The 21,486-nt window shown below is 47.0% G+C and overlaps 1 protein-coding gene across 3 annotated transcripts in view; it reads right to left on the bottom strand.

Annotated features, from left to right (window-relative positions):
• Positions 1–21,486, bottom strand: part of PHKA2 (phosphorylase kinase regulatory subunit alpha 2) — a 105,111-nt gene that overhangs the window by 7,694 nt on the left and 75,931 nt on the right. For all 3 annotated transcript variants that reach the window (XM_070750744.1, XM_070750745.1, XM_070750746.1), the window contains one exon: positions 18,019–18,072. In XM_070750744.1, coding sequence (XP_070606845.1) covers positions 18,019–18,072 — 54 coding nt within the window. The remainder of the gene's footprint in view (positions 1–18,018; positions 18,073–21,486) is intronic.

Genomic DNA, 21,486 nt, shown 5'->3' with positions numbered 1-21,486 from the left:
CAAAACCTGGTTCAATGACTGTGGGATTACTGTGCTTGATTGGCCAGCAAACTCACCTGACCTGAACCCCAGAGATTCTAAGAGCATTTCGAAAAGAAAGATGAGAGACATGGGACCGAACAATGCAGAAGAGCTGAAGGCTGCTATTGAAGCATCCTGGTCTTCCATGATACCTCAGCAGTGCCACAGGCTGATAGTTTCCATGCTGCATTGGGGCAGTAATTGCTGTAAAAGGGGCCCAAACCAAGTACTGAGCTCATATGCATGCTTATACTTTTTAGAGGTCTGATATTGTTCTATGTATAATCCTTGTTTTGTTGATCACATGTAATATTCTAATTTTCTGAGATGAGGAATTTAGGGTTTCATGAGCTGTATCCCATAATCACCACAATTATGACAAATCACGGCTTGAACTATCTTGCTTTGCATGTAATGAGTCTCTCTCATATGTTAGTTTCACCTTTTAAATTGTATTACTGAAATAAATGAACTTTTGCACAATATTCTAATGTTTTGAGTTTCACCTGTATATGGTGCTTTTCATGTTGAATAGGACAATGTGAACAGAAAGAGATACGAACATTACCTTTCTTGAGAAGAAATCTGGTGAATGTTGACATTCATAGAGCACAGATCTGTATACAGTTGCAACTTTCATTCTAGCAGCTTTCACGTATTTTAGATGGTGTGAGTGCTATATATAACTTTCCTGCAGTCTCAGGATAATTGAGAACTGGATTTAATTTAGAATGTGTTCTATAAAAACTTATTCAAGTGACTCTATTGCAAGATTTATTATACAAAAAGATACCAGGAGAAGGGCTATGACGAATAAGTAAAATTTATTTTGGAGCATTTCTGTATAAAATCAGAAATACTTAAAAAGAGGACTAAAATTAGTTTGTGGCTTACATTTATATAGTGAGGAGAAAGGAGAAACAACCTCAAAATCAAATAAATTGAGATTTTGTCAAAATACTGTCAGAATAGTGACAGGTAACATCTCATCCTTGCAAGCAAACCCAAGCAATCTAATTTATGTCAGAAAAATGACAAAGTGTCACATGAAATCATTTAGGCTTATTAGATTTGATTCCTATTTATAGAACAAAATTGAATTCTGCCAAGTTCTGTTAAATTGATTTCAGAAATTTCAAATCTTCCCTAATTTATCATCACACAATTATATTTACCAAGACAGGAAAAATGCAAAAGGAAGGACAATGCAAAAACATCACTGTTTTTAGTTCTATTTCTGCAAGTGTACAAATAAACTAGCACCATGGTAGATAATGGTAGATAAGTGTACAAATAAACTAGCACCATGGTAGATAATGGTTGAAAATTACTTTTGCTGCTTAGTGGATTCCTGCTCCATCTAAAATATTATTGGTTTACATTGCTACACTGTTTGGGAAACAGGCAACAGATATCTGTGGGTCAGGAAGGTTAGACAGATATAAAAAAAGTTAAAATGGAGTTACAGAAGAAAAAATATAGAAACCATTTAAAATTGTGAACAGTGACATTGCATTGCATTCAGCAGGGTCCTTTCTTTTTCCCCCCCAAAAAGATTTTTCTTTTTTCTCCATCATAACAACCATACAACATATCCATATATCTTCAGTATAAAATTGTAAGCATATATTAACTATAAGAAACCATAACCTAAATTACAAAATAATTTTAACTTATAATGTTCAGTCTGTCCCAAGTTTTTCTCTCCCCACTCCTCTCTTTCTATCTCAGGTGGCTATTCTGCCTCCATTTCCTACTTTCTTACTCCTTCGCTCCCCTCCCCTCTCCTCTCCTCTCCTTCCCCTTTCTTCCTTCTCCTCTTCTACCTCTCCCTTCCTTCTTTCTTTCTTCTCTAACTCCCCTTCTCCTCTCTCCTCTTTCTATTCTTCCTTTCTACTTCCCGTTACACCCTCAAAATCCTTGAGTGGAAAATTTCTAATTCAATTATTTCACAGTCTGAAAAAGCTACTCTAATTTATAGCCTCTATATTTATCATAACTTTCCTTTATTATATCTCTATATTCATTCCATTATATTTTAATTTTAGGTATATGTCATTTACCTAATGCTTCCTCCTTTATCTAATTTCATCAGTTGAGTCGCACCCATTATTTCCAGAAGCTCCAGCTTTTATTATGTTTAATAATTAAATCTCTGTATATTCTTTAACCAAACATAAAATTTCATGCAGAATTCATAAGGTTCTACATACTTTAACATATTTTAGTTTTTTTCTCCTGCTTAAAAACACATTTTACACAACAGTAGAAGTAGTTTCTATAAGCATACATATATTTTAAAATTTCTCTAAAATAAAAATAGTAAATATGCTCAATCATAGTCCAAAATCCAATTATTTCAATCCATCTAACATAATTAATTCTAGTTTAAATAATACACAGCAAAAGTACACAATTCTTCCATTAGTCATGCTTTTAAATCTTGTTTTGTATTAACCAATCCACTCCAATTTAATTTCCCATATATATTTCACCTTTATCTAATTTCTCACATTGTTTATTTTGATTATATTAAGCTTGTATTCAATGCTTTTATCTATTTTTTTATTTCAACCCAATCATAAAACTTATCCCAAAGTTTATAAAAGGACCGTTGAACTTACCTGAACGGTCTTCTCGCTGCACTGCGAAGAGAGTCCAAGGTGGGTTATTATTCAGCCTGATTGGCAGGGACTGAGTTAAAAATTAGCATAATTGTTATGTCCCGCCCACCACTACCCTCCTTAGGTCAGTCAAGAAAAAATGAAGGAATAGTGAAACAAAGCTAATTTATTCAACAATTTTAACTATAGAATTTAACTGAACTGTGCACCTGGGCCAAAAGCCGGGCGGGTTTGGATTCTCTTCGCAGTGCAGCGAGAAGACCGTTCAGGTAAGTTCAACGGTCTTTCTCCACTGCACTGCTTCAGAGAGTCCAAGGTGGGATATACCCAAGCAACACCTTAGGGAGGGTTAGGCTGGCCCAGGGGTACTGGAACACAAACTCTTTGCAATACTCTTCTCCCGAAGGTTGCCTCAGCAGAAGCAAACGAGTCCAAACGATAATGTCTAATAAAGGTTGTAGGTGCAGCCCAAGTGGCTGCCCTACAGATGTCCTCAATTGGTGCTTGTGTGGTCCAAGCCGCTGAGGTGGCTGCACTCCTGGTTGAGTGGGCAGTAATTCTGTCCGGTAATGGAGTTGATTTAGCCCTATATGCCTCAATGATACAGGAGCGGATCCATCTGCTGATAGTCCTAGCTGAAACTTTTCTCCCCATGGAACTGGGAAGGAAGGAAACAAAGAGAGCTTCTGATCTCCTAAATGCAGTTGTACGGTGAACGTATATTTTCACTGCTCTGCGAACATCCACTTTATGCCAACGGAGCTCCGATGGGTGGGAGCCATGGGTGCAAAAGTCTGGGAGCACTATATCCTGTGACCTATGAAAACGGGTGTTAATTTTAGGCAGGAAGCTAGGGTCCAAGCGGAGAGTCACTCTGTCTGGGTGGAACATGCATAAGTCCGGGCGCACTGATAGGGCCGCTAGCTCAGAAACTCTGCGTGCGGAGGTTATGGCCACTAAAAAGGCCACTTTAATCGAAAGAATGCGAAGGGACACCTCCCTCAAAGGTTCGAAAGGTGGAGCCGTGAGGGCCTGGAGAACCAAAGGTAGGTCCCAGGATGGGAAATGGTGAATCACCGGTGGTGCCAGGTTCGCTGCTCCTCGGAGAAAATCTCTAACCCAAGGGTGGTGAGAGATTGGGCAGAGTGGGTCCGGCCAAAGCAGCTACTTGTCTGCGAAGGGTGTTAGGAGTTAACCCCTTGTCGAGGCCCTTCTGCAGAAACTTGAGTAGGTTGAGGACTGAGGAGGCAGAAGGTAAGATCCCTTGCATCCTGCAAAAGGTGCTGTACGCTGCCCAGGTCGCCTGGTATATGCGGGTGGTTGATGGGCGCTGTGCCGCTTGTATGGTGTGGATGACATTATCCGGAACCTGTCTTTCCTTCAAGCGGTTCCTCTCAATCGCCACACGGCAAGCTTCCACCACTGCGGGTCCGGGTGAATGATGGAGCCCTGTGTCAGAGTCATCTGATGGCCTGGAATCCTCCATGGGGGAGACAGCGATAGGTCCATCAGGTCGGCAAACCAGGGGCGCCTGGGCCAGAAAGGAGCTACCAGAAGTATGTCTGCTCCCTCCGCGATGATCTTGGCTACCACTCTGTGTATTAGACTGACCGGAGGGAAGGCATATAGGAGGCCGGTCGGCCATGGCGACAGGAGCGCGTTTGTCTGTTTGGCTCCCGGTGTTGGGAACCGGGAGAAAAACCGTGGGACCTGGTGATTGAGATGCGAAGCAAACAGGTCCACTACTGGAATACCGTAACGGTGGACTATGAGTTGGAAGGTCTCCAGATTCAGGGACCATTCCCCCGGGTCTATTGTTGTGCGGCTGAGCCAGTCCGCCTGCGTATTGTCCACTCCCGAAATATGTTCTGCACGGATGGAAGCGAGGTGAAGTTCTGCCCAAGACATCAGGGCGTGCGCCTCCTGCATTAGGCGGTCCGACCGTGTGCCCCCCTGGTGATTTATGTGGGCTCTTGTTGCCACATTGTCTGTTAGTATGAGGACGTGACAGTCTGATACAGTCTTTGAAAAGGTCTGCAGTGCTCTGAAGACTGCCCATAGTTCCAGGAGGTTGATGTTGGGGTCTGTCAGGTCTGAGGCTGACCATCTGCCCTGAGCAACCTGGGATCCAGAATGCGCTCCCCATCCGGACAGACTTGCATCTGTGGTGATTGTCACCTGCTGATGGAACAAAAAGGGGGAACCCCTGGCTATTGCGGGTGATGTCCACCAGGGAAGGGAAAGCCGAGCCGCTGTGGTCAGGTGCACTCGATGCTTGGAATTGCTTAGCCGAGTCCTTTGGAATGGAAGAAGAAGCCACTGTAGGGGTCGGGCGTGCAGCCGAGCCCATGGTACGATATTGATGCATGAGATGAAGACTCCCAGCAATTGGGAGAGCAGTGCCAGGGGGATCCTGGTGCGACGTGATATTGAATATATCAGTGTCCGTATCTTCTGCTGTCTCTCTGATGACAGGAAGACCATGCCTGAGGCAGAATCTATTGTCATTCCCAGGTGGAGCAGACACCTGGTTGGGTGTAAGTGGCTCTTGTCATGGTTGATTGTAAATCCTGCCCTTTGAAGGCAGTCGATTGTTTTGGTCAAATCCCAGTTGGCTCGTTGAGGGCTCCTGGATAGGACGATTATGTCGTCTAAATAAGCTAGCAGTCGTATGGAATGTGACCTGAGACTGGCTGTTAATGCATTCAGTAGCTTGGTGAAGGCCCTGGGTGCTGAGGACAGGCCAAAGGGCATGGCCTTGTACTGAAAGTGCCGGTCCTGGAGGCAAAAGCGGAGAAATTGTCGGTGTTGCTGGTGAACCGGAACATGCAAATACGCCTCCTTGAGATCGATGGAGGTCATCCAATCCTGATGACGGATGGAGGCCAGGATGGTTTGTAATGAATGCATCTTGAACCTCTGATACCGGATGTAAATGTTCAGCTGTTTGAGGTTCAAGATCAGGCGGCAGCCGCTGGAGGATTTGGGGACCACGAACACTATGGAGTAGAACCCCTTGCCTCTCTGGTCTGCCGGGACCGGTTCTATGGCCCCAATGTCCAAGAGATGTTGGACCTCTTGAAGAATAAGAGATCTCTTTTGAGGATGACTCAAGGTGGGGCATTGTATAAATCTGACTGGAGGGGTCCTCCAAAAGTTTATCCGCAGACCCTGACTCACCGTCTCTAAGGCCCATACGTCGGTGGAGATGGAGCCCCAAACTTCGGTGAAGAATTGCAGGCGTCCACTGATGGGCGGGTCGTGGCTGGAGTCACTTCTCTTTGCGGAATCCCCCTCTGTTGCCGCCTCGATAGGATCTGCGAGATTGCTGAAACTGGCGGTTCCTATCCCCATATCCGCCTCTGTCAGATCGAAAAGATGGTTGGGTATAAGTCCCTTGTCCATAGGTCCGGGCAACTGGGGATGAAGTCGAGGATGTCTCCGGCCGAAAGGACTGTCTGCGAAAGTAGGGAGCCCCTCGCCTATCTTGTCTTCTCGCTGACCTTGGCAACACCTTTCTTTTGTCTCTGTCCTCGATTAGGACAGAGTCCAACGACTCACCAAAGAGCTTAGTACCCTGATATGGTGCAGTGGAAAGGCGCCATTTTGATTTCACATCTGCCTGCCATGACCGAAGCCAAACCAATCTTCTGGCAGAGAGATTAGTTGCCAGTGCTCGAGATGAGAATCTTGCAGACGCAAGGGTGGCATCTGCAGAGAATTTAGCAGTGGCAATGAGTTTATTAATATCCTGGTGTAGGCGAGCGTCCTCCGGGCCTAGCCTGGAGAGCATATCTTGGAGCCACAAGATGGAGGCCCTATTGAAGAAGGAGGCCACCGAAGCAGCCCTCAGAGACCAGGCCGAAAGTTGGTGCATTTGTTTGACCAGGTTCTCAGCCCTCCTATCCCCTGGGCGTAGGCCATCTGCCATCTCTGAAGGTACTAGTGCGTTGGACATCAGAGAGGTGACAGGATTGTCCACTGGAGGGTACTGGAGCAGGTCCTCCACCTCTGGGTCAAAGGAATAAAACCTTTTGTCAATAGCTGATGGACCCAGGGCTGCTGATGGGTTCTGCCAGGGCCTTTTAATATTTTCTGCAAAGATAGGTACTGCAGGAATATGCTCTGATTCCCTCTGGGGCTCATTAATCAGTCTGGCCGCTGGCATGATGCCCACTTCTTGGCCAGCTGGTTTAGATGAGTTATCTGGCAGCAGCGTGGCCTTGGCCTTATTCAAGAGGGTTCTAAACAAGGTTGCTCTGGTAAGTTGGCCTCATCCCCTGAGAGTTCATCCTCTGCATCTGAGGCCATCTCTCCTGGCTCGAAGTCCTCCTGAAAGGAATCATGTAAGGAGGGAGCAGGAGCAGGTGCTTGCCAAGGGTCTGATCTGCTGGCCCGAGGTGGCAGGGGAGATGGGCGTTGCTGGGCACCCACTGCGATGCCCTGGGAGTATGCCGACGCTATCATGTCCTGTAGCAAAGGGGACATCACCTGCCAGTTGTCCATGGGTCCTCTGAGGCCCGCTGCAGTTGGGGTAAAGGTGGCTGCCGGCGGCTGCGCAGATTGAGACCATGATTGAGATGGTCTGGGCCATTCTGTTCTTTGAATCCCCTCTGATAGAGATGGGGCACTCAATGGGTGGTCAGGAGACAATTCCCCAGCTGCAGAGAGATGTGGTCCCTCAAAGGGAACAGCAGAGCCAGAGGGGCTTTGATGATGTTGTGGAATGGAAGTGGCAGAAGGACTAGGACCTTGCCTTGGCTTATTTAATTCCAATTGGGCCTCTAGGGCCTTGATCTTTTTCTCAGCCTCCCTCAAGGCCGCTGAAGATTGGGAGGACTTCCCCTTGGATTTTGAGCTGTGGCTCTTATCCTTCCCCTTACTGGTGGAGGGGACAGCCGGATCAGAAGGATTAGTCTGTTGTTGAGACATTGTAATTATAAACACTCACGGTACCGGTAACACCAAAGGGATTGATTCACCAGGGACTGGATGCACAATAGAGAAAATGCTATCTCAGCCCTTAGAGGAAGTAGTCACCAACTTCCTGTGGTTGGGAGAGACTAGTCCTCCAATGGTGTAATGGCCACGCCCCTCTCCTTCCTGGAGGAAACTATGGCTGCCCTCGAGTGCTAGCCTTTGCTGACTCACTGGCTCAGCGTCCCACTGCTGCTGCAAAAATGGCGTCCCCCGAGGGGGTGGAGCCAACTTTCCCCCGGCGAATGAGGCGTCATAGTGCCCTGTTGCCTGCAGCTCCATGGGTCACCCCCTTGAAATTATATATTCTGCCTTGGTCATCTCCGTGACCTGCTGGCAGCCCCCTCCGAAAAACAAGCGATTTGCTTTCGCAGCTCCTCTCGCCGCTTTGAAGATCGGGCGGCCTCTCGCTACGCCGCCAAACAGCTGATGCCTCTTTTCGGGCATATTCCCATCGCCGCGGCTTCCTTGCCGCTTGAAACGAATCAGCGGCCACATGCGAGACCGCCGAACAGCTGATTTCTTCATTGAAAACATCGGGAACTGGTAGCGCGAATGGCGACGGCGGCGGCGAGGGGGGGCGGGGTGGGTGGGGGGTATGAGCGCAAACGTCAGGGACCCCTTGGCCATCTTCCCTGTCGTTGGGGCAGTGCTCCAGAGAGCAGAGGCCCCTCAGGGTTGTCGAGTTGGAGAGCAGTACCCCAGAGGGAAGAGGCTCTCAGAGAAATTCCCTTTCTCTTCATCCTGTAATAGAAAAGAGAGAAATAGTTAGACAAAAACCAGCATTTATTAACAAACAATTTACTCTCTCGAGGAGAGAAGAAACTCAGCGTCCCTACACTATGACTGAGTTTTTTAGACTGACCTAAGGAGGGTAGTGGTGGGCGGGACATAACAATTATGCTAATTTTTAACTCAGTCCCTGCCAATCAGGCTGAATAATAACCCACCTTGGACTCTCTGAAGCAGTGCAGTGGAGAACTCCAAGTCTTCTTTTTCCTTAATTCTCATTGTAAGCCGATTCATTTCAACACAATCCATTATTTTTCTTATTACTTCTCTTTTTGATGGCATCTGTTCCTGTTATGATCTTGTCCAATTTTTTTTCCAAATTTATTCCTTCTGCTTTAATGTCTTTTTCAAATATTGCTTGCAGTTGCATCCTCAAGTACCAATCCATTTTTATGCCTTGATTTTCTAATTCTGTTGTGGATTTCAACTTGACTCTTTTTAATAAAATGTCAATATAGTTCCAATCTATTCTACTTGGGTGTGTCAAAGTCTCTAATACCGAGAGCCAATAAGGTATTTTTAAATAGTGTTTAGCTTTCACTTTTTCCAAACTAAGAGTAACGAGTTCCTTATAAAATGTCTGTGGAAGTAGCTATGTATTTTATGTCCTTCATACCCAAGAAATGTGTGCTATCCAATTTGTAAATCATACCCTTGACTACTGTAACGCTCTCTACATGGGGCTGCCTTTGAAAAGTGTTCGTAAACTTCAGATCATGCAGAATGCAGCTGCGAGAGCTATCATGGGCCTTCCTAAATATGCCCATGTCACACCAACACTCCGCAGTCTGCATTGGTTGCCGATCGGTTTCCAGTCACAATTCAAAGTGTTGGTTATGACCTATAAAGCCCTTCATGGCATCGGACCAGAATATCTCCGGACCGTCTTCTGCTGCACGAATCCCAGTGACCAGTTAGGTCCCACAGAGTTGGCCTTCTCCGGGTCCCGTTGACTAAACAATGTCATTTGGCGGGACCCAGGGGAAGAGCCTTCTCTGTGGCGGCCCCAACCCTCTGGAACCAACTCCCCCCAGATATCAGAGTTGCCCCCACCCTCCTTGCCTTTCGTAAGCTCCTTAAACCCACCTCTGTCGTCAGGCATGGGGGAATTGAGATATTCCCTTCTCCCTAGGCTTATAAAATTTATGCATGGTATGTCTCTATGTATGATTGGTTTCTTAAATTGGGGTTTTTTACATTACTTTTAATATTAGATTTCTTTATATTGTCTTTTTACCGAGTCTACAGAGAGGGGCGGCATACAAATCTAATAAATAAATAAATAAACAAACAAACAAACAAACAAACAAACAAACACCTTTCTAGAATTAAGAGCCTTCTATTTCTAAGTAAAATACATTCCTTAATCCAGCGTTTCCCAACCGGTGTGCCGTGGCACACTAGTGTGCCACGAGACACCGTCAGGTGTGCCGCGGCGAGAGGTGGCGGAGGAGAGTGGGCGGATCGGGCGGGCAATGGGGCAGGGCGGAGAAGCCAGGGGCGCGTTTGGCCGGAGGCACCTACTGCCGCACCTCCCTGCCCCTGCCTCCCCACGGTGCCTCTGGCCAAACGCACCCCTGGCTTCTCCGCCCTGCCCCATTGCCCGCCCAATCCACCCACTCTCCTCCTCCGCCGCCGCCTCCTGCTTTGGGGCGAGCAATCCGGAAGTCCGGGACTGTGTGGCTTTGCGCCATGAAGAGAAAACGGCCGACTTTTCCCTGCTGCCGTTTTCTCTTCATGGCGCAAAGCCACACAGTCCCGGACTCCCGGATCGCTCGCTTCTCTGGTCAGCAAAGCCATCTGCCCAGGAAAGCGCCATGCTGGCTGGAGAAGCAAGCGATCCGGGAGTCCGGGACTGTGTGGCTTTCGGCCGGGCTAATGGGAGGCGGCGCGAGGCCGGGCGCTGGGGACGTCTGGGAGGGCGAGGAGGCTGATGGCTGCTGCGCACTCCACTCTCTCTCCGGCTCTCTCTCGCTCTTTCTTTTTCTCTCTGTTGCTGGCATGGTGAACGAGAGAGGAAGAGAGAGAGAGAGAGAAAAAGGAGGGGAGAATGAGAAAAAGAAAGCAAGAGAAAGAGAGGGAAAGAAAGCAAGAGAGAGAGAGAGAAAGAAAGGGGGGAAGGAGGGAGAGGAAAAGACATAGAGGGAGGGAAGGAGGGAGAGAGAAAGAGAGCAAAAAAGAGAGGAAGAAAGAAAGAAAGAGGGATGGAGAGAAAGAAGGGAAGGAAGAGAGAGAAAGAGGGAGGGAGAAATAGAGTGAAATGGAGGAAGAGATATTTTTTTTGTCCAAACTTTTCTTTAGCCCCCCCGCCCCTCACCCCTTCAGTGTTCCCCAGAATTTTGAAAACATGAATAATGTGCCGCGGCTCAAAAAAGGTTGGGAAACACTGCCTTAATCCATGTCATTGCTGTTGCCTGATAGTATATCTCCCAGTTAGGGAGACCAAAACCATCTCTTATTCTTGCATCTTGTAACATTTTCAAACCAATCCTCGATCTTTTCCCTTGCCAAAAATATTTTGTCATTATTTTGTTTATCTCGCTAAAGAATTTTTAATCTAATTTAATTGGTACTGTCAAAAACAAAAAAAGTAATCATAGTAGAATATTCATCTTAATTAATGTGATTCTGCTCATTAAGGATAATTGCAAATTACTCCATTTTTCAAGGTTGTTCTCAATCTGTTTTTAAAGTTTTAAGTAATTATCTTCTTTAAGTGTTAAACATCTTGCTGATAACCGGATCCCCACATATTTCACCTTTTTTACTATTTGTATATTTAAAATCCTATCAGTTCCCTTTTTTTGTTTTTCTGTCATATTTTCCACAATCATTTTTGTCTTATATTTATTTATTTTCAACCCAGCCACTTCTCCATATCTTTCAATTTGACACAAAACCTTTAGTCCAGAAATAAGTGGATTTTCAAGTATGAACGTTAAAATCATCTGCAAAAGCTTGTAATTTGTACTCTCCTAATTTTAAGGCCCATAATCTATTTATCCTTTCTTATAGACCTATTTAGTACTTCTAAAGTCAATATAAATAACAATGGGGATAATGGACATCCTTGCCTTGTTCTTTAGTAATTTCAACTTTATCAGTCATTTCTCCATTGATTATAATTCTTGTGGTTTGCTTAGTGTAAATTGCATTTATTAAACCAAGAAATCTCACCCCAAAGTCCATATACTGTAATTGTTCATTCATAAACTGCCAATTTATGTTGTGAAATGCTTTCTGTGCATCCAAGAACATAAGTACCATTTGTTTCTCAGGATGTTGTTCATAACATCCGAGTTGATGGAGAGGGACGGCATACAAATCCAATAAATAAATGAATGAATGAATGAATGAATGAATGAATAAATAAATAAATAAATAAATCTCTATAGTGTTTAAATATTATCTCTTATCTGTCTTTTGAGAAGAAAACCACATGAATAAATTCATTGAGAAGTGTTTTAAACCTATTCGCTATTATAGATACAAATATTTTGTAACCCACATTCAGTAATGAAATTGGTCTATAATTTTTAACTTTTTGTAGATTCATATCCTCTCTTGGTATCAAGGTAATAAATACCTCTTCATGTCTCTGGGATTTTAGCTTCTAAAATCAATTAATTAAATAACTCCAGTATTGTCAAACCAAATACTTCTTCAAATTTCTTATAAACATCTGCTGGTAGGCCATCTGGCCCCAGTGTTTTTCCATTTTTTTTCTTTCTTAATGGTATCAATCAATTCCATCATAGTACCTTTCTCTTCCAGGATTGTCTTATATTTTTCTGGAATTATAGGCAACTCTGCCTTTTCCAAATTTTGACATACAGTATTTTCTCATCATTAATTTTCTCTTGCTTAGAGAGTTCTTTACATTATCTCCATACAAAATCTTCTTTTTATCTTCATCATCATGTTGTAGTTCTCCCACTTCATTTTCTAATTGTTTAATCCATTTTTTCACTTTCCTCATGCAATAAGCCAATTATTTTCCCAGTTTGTTTGCATTTTCCAAGAAATTCTGTTTTGATAACGTAATGTCTCTTGCAACCTCTTTTCTATCATATTTATGTTTCTTCAAGTCCATCATTTCTTTTCTTTTTAAAAAAAATATTTATTAAATATATGCTTTAAAAACACAACAAAAGCAAGACATAACAAAGATACATATAATGCTTGATATCATGATCATATGTAACAGAGGATTGTCATCACCAATCCTCTAAAATATGCCTTGGAGGTACAGTGGTACCTCTACTTATGAACGCCTCTACTTACAAACTTTTCGAGATACGAACCCGGTGTTTAAGATTTGTTTGCCTCTTCTTAAGAACAATTTTCCCCTTATGAACCCAAGCCCGGGTGCATGCGCTCTCTTACTGCACCTGCACTCTCTTACTGCCGCAGGGATTCCCCTGCCTTGTGACCGCCACACCGGGATTTCCCATTTGCTTGCCACCCCCACCAGGATTCCCCGCCTCCAGACTGCCAATATCGACTGTTGCTGGTTGAAGTGCGTGGGATTTTCCTTTTGCTTTCCAGTGGCTGGGCGAGATGCCCCCCTTCCTCTTCCTCCTCCTCCTCCTCCAGAGCCCGTGGGGACAGCCATGCGCTCCCCTTTGTCCCCCCGGCCAAAGAAGCGGCAGCCAGTTGAGGTTGAGGCCTGGAGTCCTAATCCGGCCACCACTTCACCTCCCTCTGCCGGATCCTCAGCAGCCCCGGCGAGCTTGTGCAGCTTCTCCATCTGGGAGAAACTGCTCCGAGTCCTCCTCACCCCTCCTGCCCATCAGCCAGTTGAATTGCAACTGCTACCTGTCAGGACCCTCCGAAGCCGGCCCGGCCGCACCTGCCTCCCCCCCTCTTGCCTGGCGGGTGATGAAACGCTTGGGGGGGATGTCCAGCTCGGGGTCCGGAGTCCCCTCCCCTCGACACCCCCAAGCTGAGTCAGCAGCTCCTCACTTCTCTGAGCCTCCCCTCAGAAACCCCGAAGCCAGAATACTGCCACTGTAGCTCCGTTCCCGGCCCGTAACTTCGCCTCACAAACACCTCACAAGCGTTTCCCCCTGCCTGCAGGTGAGTGGAGATGTGCGTTTGCCATTCTGTCTGCCATGCTACTCCCGGGTTGTCCTCACCATTCCGTTCTCTAGCAAGCACCGTTCTCTGGCAAGCTCTGTTCTCTAGATAGATAGATTGATAGAGAGATAGATGGATAGAGGGATAGATGATTGATAGGTAGATGGATAGATGGATGGATAAATGGATAGAGGGATAGATGATTGATAGATAGATAGATAGATAGATGATAGTTAGATGATCTATTTATCTATCTATCTATCTATCTATCTATCTATCTATCAATCATCTATCCCTCTATCCATCCATCCCCCTACACATTTATCTATCTATCTAGAGGCTTGCTAGAGAACGGAGCTTGCTAGAGAACGGAATGGCAAGGAGGATCCGGGAGTATCACGGCAGACAGAATGGGAGACACACATCTCCACTCACCTGCAGGTGGTGGGTGGAGAGTTTGTGAGACATTTGTGAGGCGAAGTTACGGAGCTATGGCGGTGGCATCCCGGCTTCAGGATTTCTGAGGGGAGGCTCAGAGAAACGGGGAGTCACTGACTCAGCTTGGGGGTGCCGAGGGGAGGGGACTCTGGATACCAAGCCGGACATCCTCCCAAGCGCTTCATCACCTGCTGGGCAAGAGGGGGGAGGCAGGTGCGGCCGGGCTGGCTTCGGATGGTCCTGGCGGGCAGCAGTTGCAATTCAACTTTGCGAATAGCCTATACCATGTTTTTTCAAAAAATATTAATTAAAAAATACTTCGCAGTTTTTTTTCAATACCACGGTTTTTCCCGCCCGATGACTTCATATGTCATTGCCAAACTTTTGTCTGAATTAAGAGCTGTGGTAGTGCTGTGGTTGGAATGCAGTACTGAAGGCTACTGATCACTGACTGCCAGTAGTTTGGCAATTGGGATCTCACAAGGCACAAGGTTGACTCAGCATTCCATCCTTTTGAGGTGGGTAAAATGAGGTTTAGAGTCAGCGTATTGTTGGGGGCAATATGCTGACTCTAAACCACTTAGAGAGAGCTGTAAAGCACTGTAAATTTGTACAGTATAGATGTCTAAGTGCTATTGCTATTCTATGTGTCTGCATGCACATTTATGTGTCTTCATTTTTTTTGGGAGTACAAGCAATTTAAATTCAAAATCTGTCAGAGTACATGCAAATAAATAACAAAAAAATTAATTATTGTTAATAATTAATTATGTTTATAAATATCAGGATCACTAAGTGTCTTATTCAATGTTGATACCAGTAATAATGGTGAGTAAATAGTTGTTAAGGAAATGGGAAATGGTAATTTAGGGGTTTAAAGTGTTAAGGGATGGCTCGTGATACTATCCATAGCCAAAAATGGTGTATTTACTTCTGCATCTCTACTTCACGGAAATTTGACTTTCGTGGGCGGTCTCAGAATGCATCCCCCATGAAAATCGAGGGAACACTGTATTGTATTTTAAAAAAAACATTTATCTCCTAAAAATGATTAGAGGAAGCAATGTTTCTACATAAGCTTAAAGATTGTTAATTCTGAATTGTTTCCAAATGAATACTACTGGATCTTCTTTTTTCTTTAATCTTTTCCTTTTTTGTATTTTCATTATGTATAGTGTATTTTAATCCACATAATATACATCTGGAATCAGCTCCCCCCAGAAATTTGTACCGTCCCCACCCTCCTTGTCTTCCGCAAGAGTTTGAAGACTCATCTGTGCTGCCAGGGTTGGGGCCATTAGATTCTAGCCCCCTGGCTGATGAATGAAATATATGTTTATTTGTTTGAATGGGAATGATTTATTTTTTAAATAACTTGGGTTTTAGATTAGCTAGTTTTGAATTTAATTGAATTTAAGATATTTTGTATTGTTTTTATATGTTGTTTTTATATGTTGTAAGCCGCCCTGAGTCCTCAGAGAGGGCGGCATATAAATCAAATAAATAAATAAATGAACGGATAAATAAATTAAATAAATAAATAAATAAATAGTTCATTCTCACTGCTATATTTTCCCCTTAACCTTGGTGTTATAATGGTTTGCATTTTACTAGTATCAAACCTGCTTCTATGACCCTAGACAACAACCAATTTTCAATTTCTCTTGCTAAAAACTGGACAAATATAGTTCATTGCTAAAATTAGAATTTGCCACAAAGCCATAATTAAGAACCCTCAAAGCATACAGCTAGCAATGGATTATCCAGCCTGCCTCTTTTTTTTCTTCTTCTCAGGAAGTAGCAGGCAAAGGAAAGAAACACATTTTTTTTCAAGAGCAAAAAACATAACAGTAGTAAAAATGGGAAATGCCAAATTATTATGGATGAAACACACTGCAAATTTTTTATACTTACTAAATAAAATAAAAACTTAATACATTTTAGTTTTATGACATTACCTTAAGAAATTTGCTTCATAACTACAGTGATCCCCCGCTCGTTGCGAGGGTTCCGTTCCAGGACCCCCCGCAACGAGCGGGTTTTCGCGAAGTAGCGCTGCGGAAGTAAAAACACCATCTGCGCATGTGCAGATGGTGTTTTAAACTTCCGCAGCGCTAGCAAGGAGCCGAAGATTGGGGGGCGGCGCGGCTGTTTTAAAATGTCGCCGCCGACATGGGGGGCTCGCTAGCACCCCCCGAACCCCCAACCCGGGTTGGGGGTGGTGCTAGCAAGCCCCCCATGTCGGCGGGGATGTTTTAAAACACCCGCGCGGCTTTCCAATGAGTCCCGAAGACAAACGCGGAAGTTTGCCGTTTGTCTTCGGGATTCATTGGAAAGCTCCGATCGTTTTAAAACAGTTGGGCCGTTCTCCGCTGACTCCTGGCGAACTTCCCCACTTTAGGAGTCAGCGGAGAACGGCGCGCCTGCTTGGCTTCGTTCGCCACTGCAGCCAACGCGCGCTACGATCTTCCGGGCCAGCCAGGCTCAGTGACGGAAGGCAGCCGCTTGGCCCGGGATGCTGGGCCGAGAGGAGCCGGGCTTGATCCGCTGAGCCTGGCTGGCCCGGAAGATCGTAGCGCGCGTTGGCTGCAGCGGCGGTGACATTGCTGCCAGCTTGGCTTCGCTCGCCGCTGCAGCCAACGCGCGCTACGATCTTCCGGGCCAGCCAGGCTCAGTGACGGAAGGCAGCCGCTTGGCCTGGGATGCTGGGCCGAGAGGAGCCGGGCTTGATCCGCTGAGCCTGGCTGGCCCGGAAGATCATTGCGCGCGTTGGCTGCAGCGGCGAGCGAAGCCAAGCTGGCAGCAATGTCGCCGCCGCTGCAGCCAACACGCGCTACGATCTTCCGGGCCAGCCAGGCTCAGCGGATCAAGCCCGGCTCCTCTCGGCCCAGCATCCCGGGCCAAGCGGCTGCCTTCCGTCACTGAGCCTGGCTGGCCCGGAAGATCGTAGCGCACGTTGGCTGCAGCGGCGGTGACATTGCTGCCGGCTTGGCTTCGCTTGCCGCTGCAGCCAACGCGCGCTATGATCTTCCGGGCCAGCCAGGCTCAGTGACGGAAGGCAGCCGCTTGGTCCGGGATGCTGGGCCGAGAGGAGCCGGGCTTGATCCGCTGAGCCTGGCTGGCCCGGAAGATCGTAGCGCGTGTTGGCTGTTGCGGCGGCGACATTGCTGCCAGCTTGGCTTCGCTCGCCGCTGCAGCCAACGCGCGCTACGATCTTCCGGGCCAGCCAGGCTCAGTCACGGAAGGCAGCCGCTTGGCCCGGGATGCTGGGCTGAAAGGAGCCGGGCTTGAAGATCGCAGCGCGCGTTGGCTGCGGTGGCGAGGGCTTGCGATGGAGGGTGGAGGAAGCGGCCATGGGAGTGCGAGCTGCCTCAGGGAGGAGGATCGGGCGGGACCAGGTGGGGGCTGGAATTTCTCTGCTGGGAAGAAGCGGCCAGGGCGAAGGGCGGGCGAGCGGGTGCTGGGGAGGGCTTCTCGCCCTCCCGCCAGCAAGAGGGGGAGCGAACGGCGTGGGTAGGCGAAGGGCGGGCGAGCGGCAGCGAGGAGTTTGCGTGGGCGGTGGGGAAACTCCTCGCTGATGCCAGCAAGAGGGGGAAGACCCAGGGAAGCCGCCCAGCAGCTGATCTCCCGGTTGCCATCTACGCATGCGTGCCCATAGAAAAAAAGGGCACGCATGCGTAGATGGTATTTTGACTTCCGGGTTGAAAAATTGCGAATTACCCTGTTCGCAATGGTCGGGGACGCAATAACCGGGGGATCACTGTATGTGTAACAATTGATACAACTGTCAGGCCTGCCTCAGTTCAAAACCCAAGAAAGAAAACCTCCAACTTCATTGAGATAGAGAAGAGGTACTTTAGTGAGTTTGAAATGATAGCAATGAAAGCAAGGCAAGATGTGATTCAAAACGCACAAAAGTTACAGATGGAAAGTTTCCCCAAATCCCTCACCCATACACACTTTTCAATATTAGCAAGCCACTTCTATTAACTGCTAGCAACAATACTATTTGGCATTCTCTCATTTTGCCTCATACTATTCTAGGCTTCCTTATTGTCTCTGTGATAAATGAAACAGTTTCTCTTACCTCCCTTGTGGTTGAAGATGGAAGGACATACCCATCAATAGAAAGTCCGTGACACTAGAAAAATAACACTGCTTTACTATAAAAACAATAGCATAAACTAGCATGTAAATTAATTACAGGAATTTAAGATGGAGGTTGGTTTAAGTTATTTCTAGTATTAGTTAATGTCACCAATAAATTTAATACTAATTTAGTATTAGTATGGAATGATTGGTATGATTGGATGGGTGGGGGGGGGTTATGGTATGGATGAATTCATTGGTAGTAGTGTGAATGATAGGTTTGGCCCACCTGACGCTCGGGAGGTGGGAGAGGAAGGGGCACCGATCTCTGGGGCGTCCTCCTCGATCCACAGCTCACATTAGAACAACACCTTTCAGCTGTGGCGAGGGGGGCGTTTGCCCAGGTTCGCCTGGTGCACCAGTTGCGGCCCTATCTGGACCGGGACTCATTGCTCACAGTCACTCATGCCCTCATCACCTCGAGGTTCGACTACTGTAATGCTCTCTACATGGGACTACCTTTGAAAAGTGTTCGGAAACTTCAGATCGTGCAAAATGCAGCTGCGAGAGCAGTCATGGGCCTACCTAGGTATGCCCATGTTTCACCATCACTCCGCAGTCTGCATTGGCTGCCGATCAATTTCCGGTCACAATTCAAAGTGTTGGTTATGACCTTTAAAGCCCTTCATGGCATCGGACCAGAATATCTCCGAGACCGCCTCCTGCCGCACGAATCCCAGCGACCGATTAGGTCCCACAGAGTGGGCCTTCTCCGGGTCCCGTCAACTAAACAATGTCAGTTGGCGGGCCCCAGGGGAAGAGCCTTCTCTGTGGCGGCACCGGCCCTCTGGAACCAACTCCCCCCGGAGATTAGAACTGCCCCTACTCTTCCTGCCTTCCGTAAACTCCTTAAAACCCACCTTTGCCGTCAGGCATGGGGGAACTGAAACATCTCCCCCTGGGCACGTTTATTTTATGCATGGTATGTCTGTGTGTGTGTCTGTTAGCATATGGGGTTTTTAAATACAGTGGAACCCCGACATACGAGCAGCTCTACTTACGAGCTACTCGAGATACGAGCTGGGAGAGTAGAGAAATTTTTGCTCGACTCACGAGCTTCCATTCGGGATACGAGCCGAGAAGAGCCGGCCTGGCTTGCTTTGCTTCCGAGCTGATGCAGAGCCGAATAAAGCGTCACGCCCCTCTGACGCTTTCGGCGGCTTCCGAAGCGATGCTGGGCTCTTTTGCCGCCAAAAGCGTCAGGGGGGCGTGACGCTTTATTCGGCTCTGCAAAGCAAACCAGCCTGGCTCTTCTCCGTTCGTATCCAGCGCTTGGTGAGTCCTTGGCTTCTGCTGGGGGTGGGGGGATCTGAACGCTTCCTGCTGGGGGTGGGGGGATCTGAACGCTCTCCCTGGCTGGGAGCACTTTCGCTGCGAGAGAGGGCTTTCCCGAAAGGGACGGAGAAAGCCCTCTCTCGCAGCGAAAGTGCTCCCAGCCAGGAGGCTGCGAGAGAGGGCTTTCTCCGCCCTTTCGAGAAAGCGCGCCTGTCTGAAAAGATCGCCGCCGGTCTGGTGGGGTTTTGCAGCAACCTCCGAGCAACCTGGGCTCGGAGGTTGCTGCAAAACCCCACCGGACCGGCGGCGATCTTTTCAGACAGGCGTGCCGATTCTCCGCTTTTAGCAGTGAGCGGAGAATCGGCGCGCCTGTCTGAAAAGCTCGTAGCCGGCATGGGGGGATGTTCCATGCCGGCTACGATCTTTTTAAACACATGCGCCGATTCGCCGCTCACCCGGAGTAAGCGGAGAATCGGCGCGCTTGTCTGAAAAGCTCGTAGCTGGCATGGGGGGATTTTCCATGCCGGCTACGATCTTTTTAAACAGATGCGCCGATTCGCCGCTCACCCGGAGTGAGCGGAGAATCGGCGCGCTTGTCTGAAAAGCTCGTAGCTGGCATGGGGGGATGTTCCATGCCGGCTACGATCTTTTTAAACACATGCGCCGATTCGCCGCTCACCCGGAGTAAGCGGAGAATCGGCGCGCTTGTCTGAAAAGCTCGTAGCTGGCATGGGGGGATTTTCCATGCCGGCTACGATCTTTTTAAACAGATGCGCCGATTCGCCGCTCACCCGGAGTGAGCGGAGAATCGGCGCGCTTGTCTGAAAAGCTCGTAGCTGGCATGGGGGGATTTTCCATGCCGGCTACGATCTTTTTAAACAGATTCGCTGATTCGCCGCTCACCCGGAGTGAGCGGAGAATCGGCGCGCTTGTCTGAAAAGCTCGTAGCTGGCATGGGGGGATTTTCCATGCCGGCTACGATCTTTTTAAACAGATGCGCCGATTCGCCGCTCACCCGGAGTGAGCGGAGAATCGGCGCGCTTGTCTGAAAAGCTCGTAGCTGGCATGGGGGGATTTTCCATGCCGGCTACGATCTTTTTAAACAGATGCGCCGATTCGCCGCTCACCCGGAGTGAGCGGAGAATCGGCGCGCTTGTCTAAAAAGCTCGTAGCTGGCATGGGGGGATTTTCCATGCCGGCTACGATCTTTTTAAACAGATGCGCCGATTCGCCGCTCACCCGGAGTGAGCGGAGAATCGGCGCGCTTGTCTGAAAAGATCGGAGCCAGCATGGAAAGCCCCCCCATGCCGGCTCCGAAGCACCGGGCACCCCTCAGCCGACGTCTTTTCCCCTCAGCCCTCGGGCTTGCACGCATTAATCACTTTTCCATTGTTTCCTATGGGAAACAATGCTTCGACCTACGAGCTCTTCGACATACGAGGTTCCTTCCGGAACCAATTAATTTCGTATGTCGGGGTTCCACTGTATTTAAATATTTTAAATTTGTCTGATTGCTTATGATTTGTTTCTACATGTTGTGAACCGCCCCGAGTCTTCGGAGAGGGGCGGCATACAAATCTAAGTAATAAATAAATAAATAAATAACTTTCAAATAAAATATTTTCATACCAGACTACAAGGTAATTAATTACATGAGCATCTGAATTCAGTTTTTTTTAGAAGAGTTAAGCCATAAATTCTGGTGGTCTGTAATTCAAGTGCTAGTGAGAGTAGATTTTTTTTGTGGAGGGAACAGAGTCAAATCAAATTTAGCTAAGTGCTACTATCTGATGTAACTAATGCATTGAATCTGGAATTTTCTATGAAAAGCATAGTTTTTAGAACAGAAAACTCTCTCTCTCTCTCCCCCGCCCCCTGTCTATAAAACAAATTTTACATATTCTTTATGGCACAAAGAGTATTAAGTGGATATTTTTGCATGAATAATAAAATCATGATTATTTGAGTGGAATTATTGTTTATAAAAGATTAGCCAGCACCAAATATGGCCACATATAATGGGTGGCTCGGTAAGTGGGGTGGCAAGGAAAAAGGAGCTCAGTGGCTGTAACCAGCCAACAGCAACCGGCCTGATTTGGAGGCTCCAAAGGGAGTGGCTGCTTTCTAAGCC

Source organism: Erythrolamprus reginae, chromosome 4 (assembly GCF_031021105.1).
Source record: "Erythrolamprus reginae isolate rEryReg1 chromosome 4, rEryReg1.hap1, whole genome shotgun sequence".
NCBI lineage: Eukaryota > Metazoa > Chordata > Lepidosauria > Squamata > Dipsadidae > Erythrolamprus > Erythrolamprus reginae.
This window is presented reverse-complemented; position numbering and strand designations above follow the sequence as displayed.